This window comes from Thunnus maccoyii, chromosome 2 (assembly GCF_910596095.1).
Source record: "Thunnus maccoyii chromosome 2, fThuMac1.1, whole genome shotgun sequence".
Taxonomy (NCBI): Eukaryota; Metazoa; Chordata; class Actinopteri; order Scombriformes; family Scombridae; genus Thunnus; species Thunnus maccoyii.
In genome coordinates this window covers 20273108-20286075 of record NC_056534.1, presented here as the reverse complement: position 1 = coordinate 20286075, position 12968 = coordinate 20273108, and the positions used below count along the sequence as shown (strand labels likewise).

The following is a 12968-nucleotide window of genomic DNA, read 5'->3' as shown; positions in this document are numbered from 1 at the left end:
ATCTACAATAGGTCTATGCACTGTGGTCAGCTCTGGATTATGCATGACATCCTTACTCTGTTTGCATGCAACGTGGATGGATGAACAAATATTTCGCAGCGGTGGGAATTTGATATCCAATCTGAGTTTTGCTATACCTAAAATACTTCTAACTAAACAAAGGAAAGAGGAACTAAACAATATGCTGTGCATGTAACAAACTAATAAATAATAGAATCAGCCGTTACACTGTAGCTCTCCTCCGTACCTAGATGATGTCAAACATAAATGAGAATGTGTGGAGAGCCAAAGGGAAATGTGGCTCTAGTCCTACAACCATATTTGTAGTTTTGGTTTATGCATAAGCCGCATCCTGTCAATTCATTATGCAGACCAGAGTGTAGCAGGGCATTGACAAACACAAACACACACTCACAAACAGTCAGATGTGCAGATGTTGCACATACACACACAAGCTCACATGTGTTGAATATGCAGACACGTAACGAGTAGAGAGGGCGACTGTTAATTAACTAGAGCTCGTTAATTCTCTTTGAACCGACAGCGAGGAGGTTTACACACTAATTACCTTGATGACTGAGCCAACCTGTGCTCACACACACACATGCGCATCCTCACGCCCCAGACACACACACACACACACGTGTATTCTCACAGGCTGACATAACACATCTTGCAGGCTTTGAAAAGTCTCACACTCACACACAGCAAATTAAACACAAACATAAAGGTGTGAAGTCTCACTCATAAGCATATGCATATGCACACACACACACGAGTACAGCAATACACTCTTGGCCTGAAATGAAAGCTATATTAGGAACATTTCTTTTCTACAGCTCCTTCAGAGCTGTAAGTTTCAAATGGTTGAGTTTATTCTGAGTTCAGACCCATCATACCTCTGTTTGATTCACAAAGATCTGCCAGAAATAACTTCACAATAACTCCCATACTGTATCAAGATACTCATATACTTGTACAGTACAGTTGCAATACATGCACACAAACAAATTCACACACCCACTCAAACACACTCAACGTGCAGATAAGTGAGGCTCCCATGTCAGTATTGAACTGTAATGGCCCATGTCAGATTAAGGGGAAGGTTTTTTATGTCCTCTGTCAAACTCAATGAATATTCCATCAGGCATGAATTCATAGGCCACACTGGACCTTAGCCAATTCATCCGCATGTGAATGTGCATATTCACAAATCTGAATGTGTGTGGACGTTCAGCAGATATTTGAGATATTTAGTCATTTGTATTAATTGCAACCGCTCTGCCAAATAATAGAAAGCTTGCGTGCTCACACACAAACATGCTTTGTGGTTTGGGACTCAAGGTGAAGGGATACTTGAGTACAGAGAGGGGTTTTTTTAGAAAAATGTAGAAAGCAGGTAAAGCAGAAAGGAAATTAAAAAAAACATCAATTTAAGGTATGAGCAGGTGACATCTGTGAAAAACTGTAAGAAGAATGGCAGAATGTTTGGGGAGTAGCAGAAGTATGAGTGAAAGAGTTTAAAGCTGAATTTGGAGGGGAAAAGTGAGACAGCAATGATAAGAAGCAAGGTGAGAAAAGACAGAATGTGTAGAGTGTACAATTATTAGAATTCAATGACTAAAAGATGCTAAAATGCTAAAAAGATTTGGCGGAAGAATAGAGGAGACATTTGTCAATGAGTGAAAGACTTTTGAGTTAGAGAAGCCGGAGGATGAGAGAAAGAGAGGGAAAAGGGGTTTAGGGAGTGTAGAGGAGTTATGGGTCAATAAAGCCTTCTGTGGGGAAGAGGAGAGGGACTCATAACGAGGTCAAGGACACATCATCGATCGTCACATCATAAAGCTGACTGGCAAAGAGAAGAAGGGATGGAGGAAGTGAGAGGGAGGGACAGAGAAAGGAGGGAGAGTTACAGCTGTGAAAAGCAGAGTTGATTGCAGGATCAGCTGAGAGAGGGGAAGGATAGAGCAACAGAAAATAAAATTATCGGGATGAAAGAATGAAAGGGGGCAGCTCTGGCCAGAAAGAGGGTTAGAGAGAAATTGAATTAGATGGAATCATGGCTGAACAGATGAATTCTGTAATAGAAAAAACACACACACACACACACACACAGAGCAACCCGCACTGGTCCTCCAATAGTGGTTACTCACTCCTCTCTGTCAATCAAGTCCCGGCTGGATTTCTGCATTCATTTAGTAATCCAAACTCCAGTTGTTTGTGCCTCTCATGTATTACCATTATATTTGAGTCACAGAGCTTAAGCATCTGTTTCTCAGATAGATAAATACCCGGCTATCTTTGAAAAACCCAGAAGGGTATTTAATAACATTTACCACTGCTCTGAAGGTATTTCCAAAATCTTTAAACATAAATCTAGCCACCAGGCGGAAAAAATATTGTCTGTTACACAATAAAAATGATTCTTCACACATTTCTCAAGTTGCAACTATATTTCCTACCCAACCTTGCTCTTTTTATAAAACACACACATTATATCAGCATGTTATTTTGTATGACAACATAAAATATTATATATATACTACTATGACTTCATACAGTATGAACCTTCCAGAGGTCAGCTGGTTCTGATCTAATTGTGGTTCATAAACATGTTAAAGCTGCTTTTACCTTGTATGCTGCTCACATCTGGAACAAACTCTACCCAAAGATCTCAGACTACAGACAATGCTGACTAGTGTTACATCTAAATTGAAGACACATCTGTTTGCCATTGCGTTTAATTGAATTTTAAGGCTGCACTTAATCATTTTTATCCTCTATGCTGCTTTTTTAATGTTCCTTTACTTTGTAGCACATTTTATGCATTTCTATTAATTTTACTAAAGTATTTTACTGTTCTATATTTACTTGCCTCTGTTTGTCTTGTTTTCATTTTGATTGTTCTCATTCTTGTTCTTATATTCTTTCACATTTTGTAAAGCACTTGAGTATGAAATGTGCTATATAAGTAAACTTGGCTTGCCTATAACTGATAATATATAATGTATATCTTTTTTCTGTGTGTGTGTGTTGATTTGCTTTGGATTTGTTTTTTCCTGCTGGTTTTTGGTCCTTTCTGGCTACCATCTTTGTTTGGATTATGGGGGGAAAAGGCGCAACTTGGGAAACAGGTTAAAAAAATTTTTGTTGTGCCAAAAATTTCTTTTCATCCAGATAGTATGAAGAATCTTTGAGTATTATGGAAGTACCTTCAGAACAGCCATACATGTTGTTAAATGACCTTTTGGGTTTTTCAAAGATCACTGGGTAAAATTGCTTAGCTCTGTGACTTGAATGTAATGGTGATACATAAGAGGCACAAACTGGGACTAATAGTAATTCCAAACCCTCAGTAATCTCATTTTCTTGCTGTTTTATTTTGCTTCTCTGAACGGAAGGCTGGAGAGGAAATGTGTGTAGAGAAACTGTTCCTCTTGCTCCCCTGCAACAAAAAAATAATTATCTTTTTGCATCATTAATATCATGAAATAATTATTCTGTTATCAGGAAAAAAAGTATCTGCCATGATGTTGAGTTATTATTATTCTATGATCCTTAGAAAACAGTTTTGACAGCATGTTAAATCAAGAAAGTGATGTCGACACCTCTGATCTGAAAAACAAACTTATTATGATGAGATCACACAGTTAACAAAACAAAAACCCATGCCCTCTCTGGCTCTATACTCAGCCTCTTATTTTTTCAATTTTCAACTCCCTCTCTTTGCCATTGCCCCTTGTCTTAACAAGCGGAAAAGAGGTTGAACTGCTTCATCTAAGCTAGTGCTCTAAAAATACATTTCTCTCTGTGGAGAGTTAAGATGAAGCCATTGAAATTTCAAGAACTGCTGCTTTTTCATTAGACTCTTCCTCTTCCTCAGTCTTGCCTGTGCTTACCATTTCTGCTGTTGTAGTAACTCTCTCGCATCCCTCTTTCATCTAAACGTTGCTGAGAAATGGCTGAAGAAATAAGTGCTCCATTAATTTCCCCCTTCTCCTTAATTAATTTAGATGTGTCTTGCATGTTCATTAGGTGAAATGTTCAAATGTTCCCTTTTCTTTCTGTGTTTGGAATAAAAGGTGAATCAGTGCCACTCAGGCTTTTTATCCCAGCCGTCCATCAGTTTCCCTCAAGATTATCTTGAAGCAACGTTCTGAGCTGAAGTTTTTCCGCCCTAATCTGCGTCTTCCCTCTGTTCTCTCACTTCCTCTGTATACGCCACATGTTTCAAAGCAGATCTAAATTGAAAGGGTTGTAATTTTCCGAGCAGATAAATGAGTGTGAGAAGAGATATGAGGGGTGTTGTATAGAAATGGGCTTCCTGGTGCAGAGTGATCCCTTGAGGCCAGACGGAGTCATTTAACTCTCTCTGATATTCTCTCAGCATGGACTTATTACCGTCTTTTTTTTCCCTCTCCAAAGTGAAAACTGGTCTGCTAACTAGACCGGGGTGATTTGTGTGTTGAAATCGCAGCAGGTGTGATGCTCAGTTTGAGTGAATGATGTGATTCGCTACTGAATCACCACCACTTCCACTGCAGGATTGGGAGATTTGTCACTGGTGGTAGATGTTCTGCTAGAGCAGCCTGGTATTGAAAGCCTCATGCTTGCATTTTAAATTCTAATAATAAAGGCTTTATTATTTATTTGTTAATCTTTATTCTAGTTGCAAGTCTTGGCAACAAAAGAAAATTCAAAAAGATCCACTTCAGACATGTTTCAAGATATATAAAAATACACTGCTTGGAATAATAATTTGTGTCTGATATGGTTTTACCTCATTAAAATTGTTGAAATGACATCTTCTCCTTCTCCCTCATTGAATAATACAGAATTTGTGCAATGGGGGCTTCAGGTTTCCACATCACACTTGTGTAAGTTGCTTACTGGACCACAACTGGATCTAACTAGTTGTGATGTCACAAATCATGCTTGTAGGTACACACTTTAAACTCAGATTTCAGTGACCACAGAGAAACTTTCTACTCTCAGCAGATGAATTTGAAAACTCTGCACATATATCAGTCTGCACAATGACGCTCAAACATCCAGCTGAAGGAACAATAATTAAAACACATTTCTGAGTGGAAGGGGACTTAAACAATCTTTAAAAGATAAGGCCGGTGATATTGTATATTTCTGTTATTGTCCACAAATCCCATGAAAAGAGCAAAACCAACAAATGCGTTAATCCATCTCTCAATAGTTTCCAGCTTCCCCAGCCTGTCTGTGGCTCTCAGCCCAAAGCCCATTAGTGCCGAACACTAAATAATTTCAGAAAACAGCTGAGCATTGTAGCAAATGTTCCTCAAACAGGAGTAAATAGTTCATTTGTTGGGGGCTATTTTCTACTGCGGATTAGTATACATCTAGTGTGCTAGTGTATTTTTGTATGCATAACTATCCTGCATACACAGCAGGACCGTGTTGGTGGGACTGACTTAAAATAAACTACAGTGTCCATGTTCATCTTAATGAAGAAATGTTGTAACACAGCATACAGCCCGTCCTCACAAGAAAAACGACAGTATAGGTCTAAAATTCAGGTCAGCAAAATACAACCTATAGTTACATTTACGCCATCTGGTGTCTGGAGTAATGACCCAGGGAAGTGACGCAGTGAAGATGAAATCAATATAAGGTGACTTGATAAGATGATTTTGCCTTATAAGGAGGAGGAGGGTTAGATGGATGGCTGGGTGGCTAGATAGTTAGATGGCAAAAAGTGGACTTTGCTGCAGGAGACCACTGTTCGCTTCCCATTTCAAACCGCAAGTGTCATGTTTCCAACCTTGCGTCAGGACATTTTTTTAAACACGACAACAAAGGTTGCATAACTTTAAGAAAGTATAAACCATGTTTCAAGTTATCATTTTAACCAAAACCATGATCTTTTCCCAATCCTAACCAAGTGGTTTTTGTGCCTAAACTCAACCAAACCTGAACCACAGCGTTGTCAGAATATTTTTTTTTTTTTCATATTACGATCCTATGGGTGGTTGTAGAGTGCATTACTACAACTGCTAGATAGTGTAAACATAACTATAGGTTGTTTTTTGCCAGCTAAATTTTAGGCCTAAACTGTCATTTAATTATAAGGATGTGTTGCAGTGCAACAGTGTGGCTCACTGATGTGTTTTTAATGGACAACAAAGGGGGTCTATTGCACAGAAGAATAAGATATATCAGGCTTTAGATACACAGACAATTTTTTAAATATCTTTTTTTTACGTGGCATTTATTGAAAATAAGAAAAATAATAAAATAAACTTATTTAAACAGAGCACCAAGTAAGGGGTTTTTAGAATGGACTATATATTACCTAGCTGCTACAACTGGGCGCCATTCCTGATGAAAAATAAGTGTCCCTGAGCAGGCCAGAGGATTGTAAACATCAGCAACGTCCAGCAGCATTAATCTAAACTGGGATTAAAACCCAACCAAAAACTCTGAAAGGCCGCTGTGATTGGTTGATGACTATTACCCAGCATTGTAGTAGCTAAGCCCATAATCAAGGCGAACATGATCAGATAATCTCAATATGTCTTTGCAGACCCCTGCCCACCAGTCTAATCCCCAGATTTAGAATCTCAGATTAGGAATCATGGATGATTAATCCCATATTGTGTGTGTACATTCCCTGCAGGGGACCCTTCGCCGGGTGACCTTCTCCGTAGTCAGCCAACCCCAGGATGGCGGTTGCTATGACAGTGGCATGGAGGACTCGGAGACACCAAGCAGCAAGAGTTCATCAGGGCCGCGACTGGGAGCCCTGCCGCTGCCTGAGGAAGGCTACGAGCGGACCACACCGGAAGGCAGTGTGGGGGAGGAGGAGCATGTGGAGAATGGTCAGAACAACCGCATGCACATACACACACACACATACATATGTTGTGTTCATTCATTTATTGAACTCGTTCAGAATTGCAGTCAGGAGGTTCCCAGATATATTTGCTTACATATTTTGTCTCTCAAGGCTATATGTCCTGTATTCTGTGAAAGGCTTACACATGTTTTGATTACACACGCACGCACACACACACACACACACACACACACACTGACAAACACTTCTATTGAAACCTTGACCTGCTGTCAAGGTCTCACAAGTCTTTTTCTCTCTTCTCATGAAAGGAGTGCGTTGTATAGAATAAAGAAATTGTTTGTGTGTGTGTGTGTGTGTGTGTGTGTGTGTGTGTGTGTGTGTGTGTGTGTGCTGCTCATATGTTTGTATGAAAGCCTGTGTGTGTTATGTGAAGTGCTTTTTTCAAAAAAGCTAATGTGTGCCAGAGGCTCATCTGTGGCCTTGCTGTCAGTCGGCAGCCCAAATCTTTCCTTTCACCAACAAAATTGTGTTTTCACCTTTTTCTACTGACTCTTTGTCAAGGATGGAGAGAAGCAAAAAAAGGTTTTCTTTTCTCAGTTTTTTCTTTTTTTCTCCATGTGGTCATGCCAGAGCTAACAGTGGTAAAGCATGAAGTTCACTATGACCTTGGTGACTGACTGTACTTCTGAGACTGTAAATGTGCTTCCAGTTAAATGCCGCTTTCACAGCGACATCTGAAATCTTGAGGATTTAGGGGAGTTCAATAAGTTTTCGTCATGGTCAAATGGAGAGAGGAATTGAACAGACAGTTCATTTTGTTGGTTGTAATTATACTATATAATTATTGCTTTTTTGGTTTCACATGAATTTACTGCCACTTCTGTACGTAAACTACAAAGCTGGAATTCATTTTCAGAATACAACAGAAATATTTAATTTCTTGTGTTTCATTCAAGTACAGTGAATATCAAACAGCGAATGAATGTATTGTTTTTAATTAGATGTGTATGGGATGTATTCCTTTACCTTTAACCAGCTATAACATGACAAGTGCACAGCTTCTGTAATTGGCAGGAAAGTCACATTTACCTCATCTATCATCATTATAATTCCTGTCTCCATTTAACATTATGTCAGTATTGATTCATAAATGACTGGTTTACATAGATAATATCCATAACCTTTGACACTTGACCCTGTAGGACATTAACCAGTCTCTGGTGGCCTCACTAACCTCTTGAACCCTCACTCATGGGATATAATAGGGCCGATATGTAACTTAATCTTTTCCTTGCATGTAAAATGATTTAGATTTGTCATTCAAATGTCTGATAATGATATTCTCTTTGGCCTTGCTAGTTGTTTGGTTTGACCTCACCTTTCACCTTAAATGTAATGCTGAGCACAGCTGGGATTCTTTTGAAGTCAGCAATTTTTCATTTTGCTCTCACAGCTTTTTTTTGCCTTTCTTTCTTCAAGCCCTGTGCTCTCTCTTATTATTTTTGCCCGCATTTTTCTTTCTCCTGTCTTCCTCACGTAATATTCATCTCTTCTCTCGTGTTGTACTCTTTTATCCATCTGCCCTTTCTTCTCAATTGTCCTTTCATCTCACCCCTCAATTCCATGTTTTGTCTCTGTCCTGTGTCCAGATGCCAGACAGCTGCCAGATGTAGCTCTGACAGGAAAGTGTACCAGGGAATGTGATGAGTTTGGCCACTCTGACACCTGTTGGATGCCCGTCCGCCCATCGCCTCGCCAGCGCCAGCGCCACGGCAGTGACCCCCCACGGCTCTCCACCTTCACCCCAGGAGACGACAACAACAATCTCCGTGGTAACGACCACGAGAGTGACAGCGAAAGCGCCGGCAGTGCAGGGAGCTCAGAACCAGGGGTGGTCATCAGCGGAGAAGGTCAAAGACTACCCTTAGCCAACGGCGATCCTCTCGGCACCCTGGGTAGTGGAGACCGCAACAGGAACATGGGCGATCACAACCGTAACCTTCTGAACCGCAAGATGACTTCAGCATCCTATGACACATTCAGCAGTGCAGGCTTTGGGAGGCGCCAGCAAGAGGAGGAAGGAGGAGAAGGCCAGAACCCACCTGAGGTCATACCACTGACGCGGACAGGAGGGGACTACAAGACCACGTCCTGCCTCACGTTGTCACGCCGCGAGGTCTACCTGTGACAGCCTTGCAATGGAACAATCACCACACCATTCCCTTTTCTGAATAAAGAGGGAGGGTGAAGACTGTACTGGCAAGTCATCAGTTTGGAAGGCCTTTTAAATCTGTGAAGATGTGAAAATGTCAGAAAAGATGTTTTCCAAAAATCATGTATCAATTTGGAACTTCTGGATTCTGACTAATATTTATAGGCACTTAAACTTAAGCAAGTGATGGATCGACTCTTTGGAGAGCTCTGGCCAGGAGTACTTTCTAAAAAAAAATTATCTTTTTTTAACTATTAGTAAAAGCTGCCTACAGGCAAAGATCCTATTATGTCCATGTAGAGGAGGACAACTTCATCTCCTCTTCTTTTTACCTGAATCCAATGCATGTCTGACCCTCTGGCACAGAGGAATGTGTGTGAAGAAGAAAGAGATTAAGACTGAGTAAATCCTGATGCTATAAATGTCTTGGCGCAAAGAAAAACTTTCACTGAGGCTGCAGCAAGCAAGATTTGGACTCAACTGGAGAACCATCTGCTGTAAAACCACCAAGGTTTTATCCAGTCAAAACATGAAAAGAAGTAACGGGTCTTTAATTGAGCTATTTGGATTTAATTCAAGCCAATGAAACTTTGTAATGCCTAATCAACTCTATCGTAACACAAGACGGGGATATTAACCAATCAACCTGCAAATCCCGTGAGAAATTTAACAAGTCATAAACAGAGTATCAAAGTACCAACAAAAGTATGGTCACTGTACAGTTACAAGATAGAAAAAAAAAAGTGCTGATCTCAAAAATCAGGTATTGTTCTTCAAAACATAAAGGATTCCGAACAAACTGCAACAATGTGAAAAGATAGATTTTTTTTTACAATAATCAAATGTAACCATTCAGAATACAAAGTTCTCATAGAGTGTCAGTGGTGCCACAGTATTCCTGCGTGTGTGAAAGTATATGTTTATTATTTTTTGCCTTCACACCCAGTCTGTATGTATATATGTGTGTTTGATAAAACAGCAGTGTTGTCTCTCAGCATTTCAGAATAGACTGAGGTGCTGAGATCTCTGCTAACCTACGGTATCCTTACAGTGTTCATGTATCATAAATGTTCTTTCACACACACATGCACACACACATACAGGCATGCACACACAAAACCTCCAAGCATGTAAACACAAACTCATACAGTGCTTTTACAGAATGTGAACATGCATAGGGCCACAGTTTATGACATGATTCAGTGGCCATGTAACATATAGTATATAATAACTTGCATTACCTTTCATACAGAAACATTAAGCACACACACAAACACAAACACACACACATACATAAAGCATATTAGAACATAAGTAGGAACACAAACCCACATTAAGATGTGCGCAGTTGATATGCACTATGTGTGTATGTGCTCTTAATCATAATTTTAACATATTGCCTCTCATTGAATTAGCTGTAGCATTTTGCCTGATCCCCTCCAGCCAATATTTAAACATGAAATGTATTTAAATAATTACTCATCTCTCTGACTGATGTGTGGGGCTACATTAAAGGGAATCTACTGTATGTAATGATAGACAATGTGGGAATATGAGATATTCTGCATACTGTAAGTAGGACTCATAGAAAAACCAAATTTCTGTAAGAAAAAAAAAAAGAAAAGAAAAAAGGACTCTGCATGAAAGAAAGATAATGCTAACTTTTTTTCTCTCTTTTTTAAACCACACGCCTTTTTTGGATACCACGCCTATTTGGATACATCTGTAGTACCTATATGTGTATATATATATATATATATATATATATATATATATATATATATACACATATATATGTGCATATAGGGAAATGGAGATAATGATGGCAGCAAGGGAGTTAGCTTCAGTGGATTAAACTGTTCCTTCCTTATCATGGAGAGAGTTTGGGGTAACCTTGGGCCTCTCTCTCAGTTTCCAGAGCCTTGAGTTGGCACGGATGGTCCCACAGGCTGCAACAAAAAAGAACACAATGTAAGTGTGAGCTCAGAGTTCTGCTGCAACCCTTTTTCACCGCACAGTGCCGACCTGAACACGCCCATACTGCTGTGCTGAATCGCGCAGATAACAGACTCCCTCACATTCGTCCTTCCCAGCAGCTACTGCACGACTCCAGACACACTCTGCTGCACTGGGCTGAAGAGTGGGTGTGGATCGAGGCCAGCACATCTTAATTCCCATCATCAGTGTGTGGTTCAGTGGTGTGATAGGGATAATAGGGTTAGGTCGTCCCTGTGGTCTTAATGAGTTCCCTTTCTTCTCTCTTCTCCTCCCTTGATCTGTGCTGATCTCATTAATGTCTGGCTAGGCGAATGTAACACTGAAAATTGCCAGTAAGTCTGTCTCTTCATTTTTCTGGTTGTTTTGGATCAGATGAAGCAGAGGAGACATGGTTGTTAAGGATGTACTGCAGTTTAATTCATAGATTCTTGTACTGCATAGTTAGACTCAAGAGCAACACTCAGGTAAGATGTGCAACAATGCTTAACCTACCAACTAACTACTTGTGGTTTTTATGTGGCCACACACACACCCACACATGTTGCTTGACTGTCTCCTCACTGAAAGATGTGCAGCAACAGTAAAGTAGTAAGTACCATGATGATTGTTTATTTTACAATGGTAATTAGGGTGAAAAATGGGTGTATTCTATGTGCGTGACTACACTTTGTATACCTGTATATACCTTCAACTTCACAATTCTGTGACTGACACCTTTAGCTTGTTTTAACCCACTGATCTACTTACTCCCAGAGCCTTCATTACCCCCAAATCCCTAACATGGCTGTTTACTGAGCTCTGTTGTTGATGAACTGTGCGGTGGATGAAATGAATCTCAAGGCCCAACATATGGAGTTATTCTGTTCATGGAGCGTTCATGTTGAATTAGTGAAAACAATAGTAACATCCTGCAGGGATTCATACACCAAGACACAGACGGACACATGCTCATTCTCTGGGAGAAAGAGTTGAGATAAGTGGGTCTTGATCCCTTGGATGCCTGAAAGGTCATAAGGAACTAAGGTCCAGTTTGTGAGTTTTGGAAAGAGACTCTTGACACAGCCCTGCCTCCTCAAAGTGGCAGATATTTCTTCAAACTGCTGTTTTATGGCAGTTTCATTATGGCACCTTTCAAACCCTCCAATCCGGAATTAAGGGAACTTGCTGTACATGAATCAATGTGGGTGTGTATCTTCTTTTTATACTGCACGTTTAAACATGAATATGTTTCAATCTACTGCAAAACAGTGAGGGGAGACAGACAGAGAGGAGCATAACATCTGGGATCTATCACCAACCAATCAAGACATTTTTAAAAGACACTTCAGTGGACACCATGTACCTGTCATCCCCCCTCGTGCTGTTACCCTTATAGCCATGTACAGATAAAACTACACTGTAGAACAGAAACTGGAAACCATAACAGACAATGGCATGCTTAAGGTCTTCAAATCTGCACTTGAGAAAAAAAAAGAAAAAAACTGTTATTTTTATTTTCCTCTTCTTTGTTTTATTTTATTACGGGGGCTCGCTCTGTTTTTGCTGCTCCCTTCCTGTAATTACATAATGAACTAATTGCATTTGCTATGACGAGGAAGAAGAGGACCTGTCGACAAATGGTTTGGTATGAAGATGAATCATGTAAAAGTTTGACTTTGACATTAAAAACTTCAAACACTCGTGTGTCTGTTAACCTTTTGAAGACTCTATTTCAGACAGTAACTGCGAGATTAACAATAGTTGGGACTCTTAGCAACTCCAAACAAAGTATTTGTGAGTGAATGCAATCTTCAGAAATATCAGTTTGAGACAGCCAGCTATTCAGCACACAGAGGCAGTGACACTTTTGGACAAAATCAGTTTCTTATGCTTTTTAAATCAGTTATACTCCAGAACAACTTTAGGGTTGCCAGGTTGTGGAATATCCTC

General features: G+C 39.9%; 1 protein-coding gene across 1 annotated transcript in view; it reads left to right on the top strand.

Moving 5' to 3' along the window:
- The window catches only part of pcdh7a (protocadherin 7a), a 41797-nt gene extending 29079 nt beyond the window's left edge, over positions 1–12718 (top strand). The window contains exons 4-5 of the mRNA XM_042432911.1: positions 6650–6851; positions 8479–12718. Coding sequence (XP_042288845.1) covers positions 6650–6851; positions 8479–9017 — 741 coding nt within the window. The 3' untranslated portion in view covers positions 9018–12718. The remainder of the gene's footprint in view (positions 1–6649; positions 6852–8478) is intronic.
- The last annotated feature ends 250 nt before the right edge of the window (positions 12719–12968 follow it).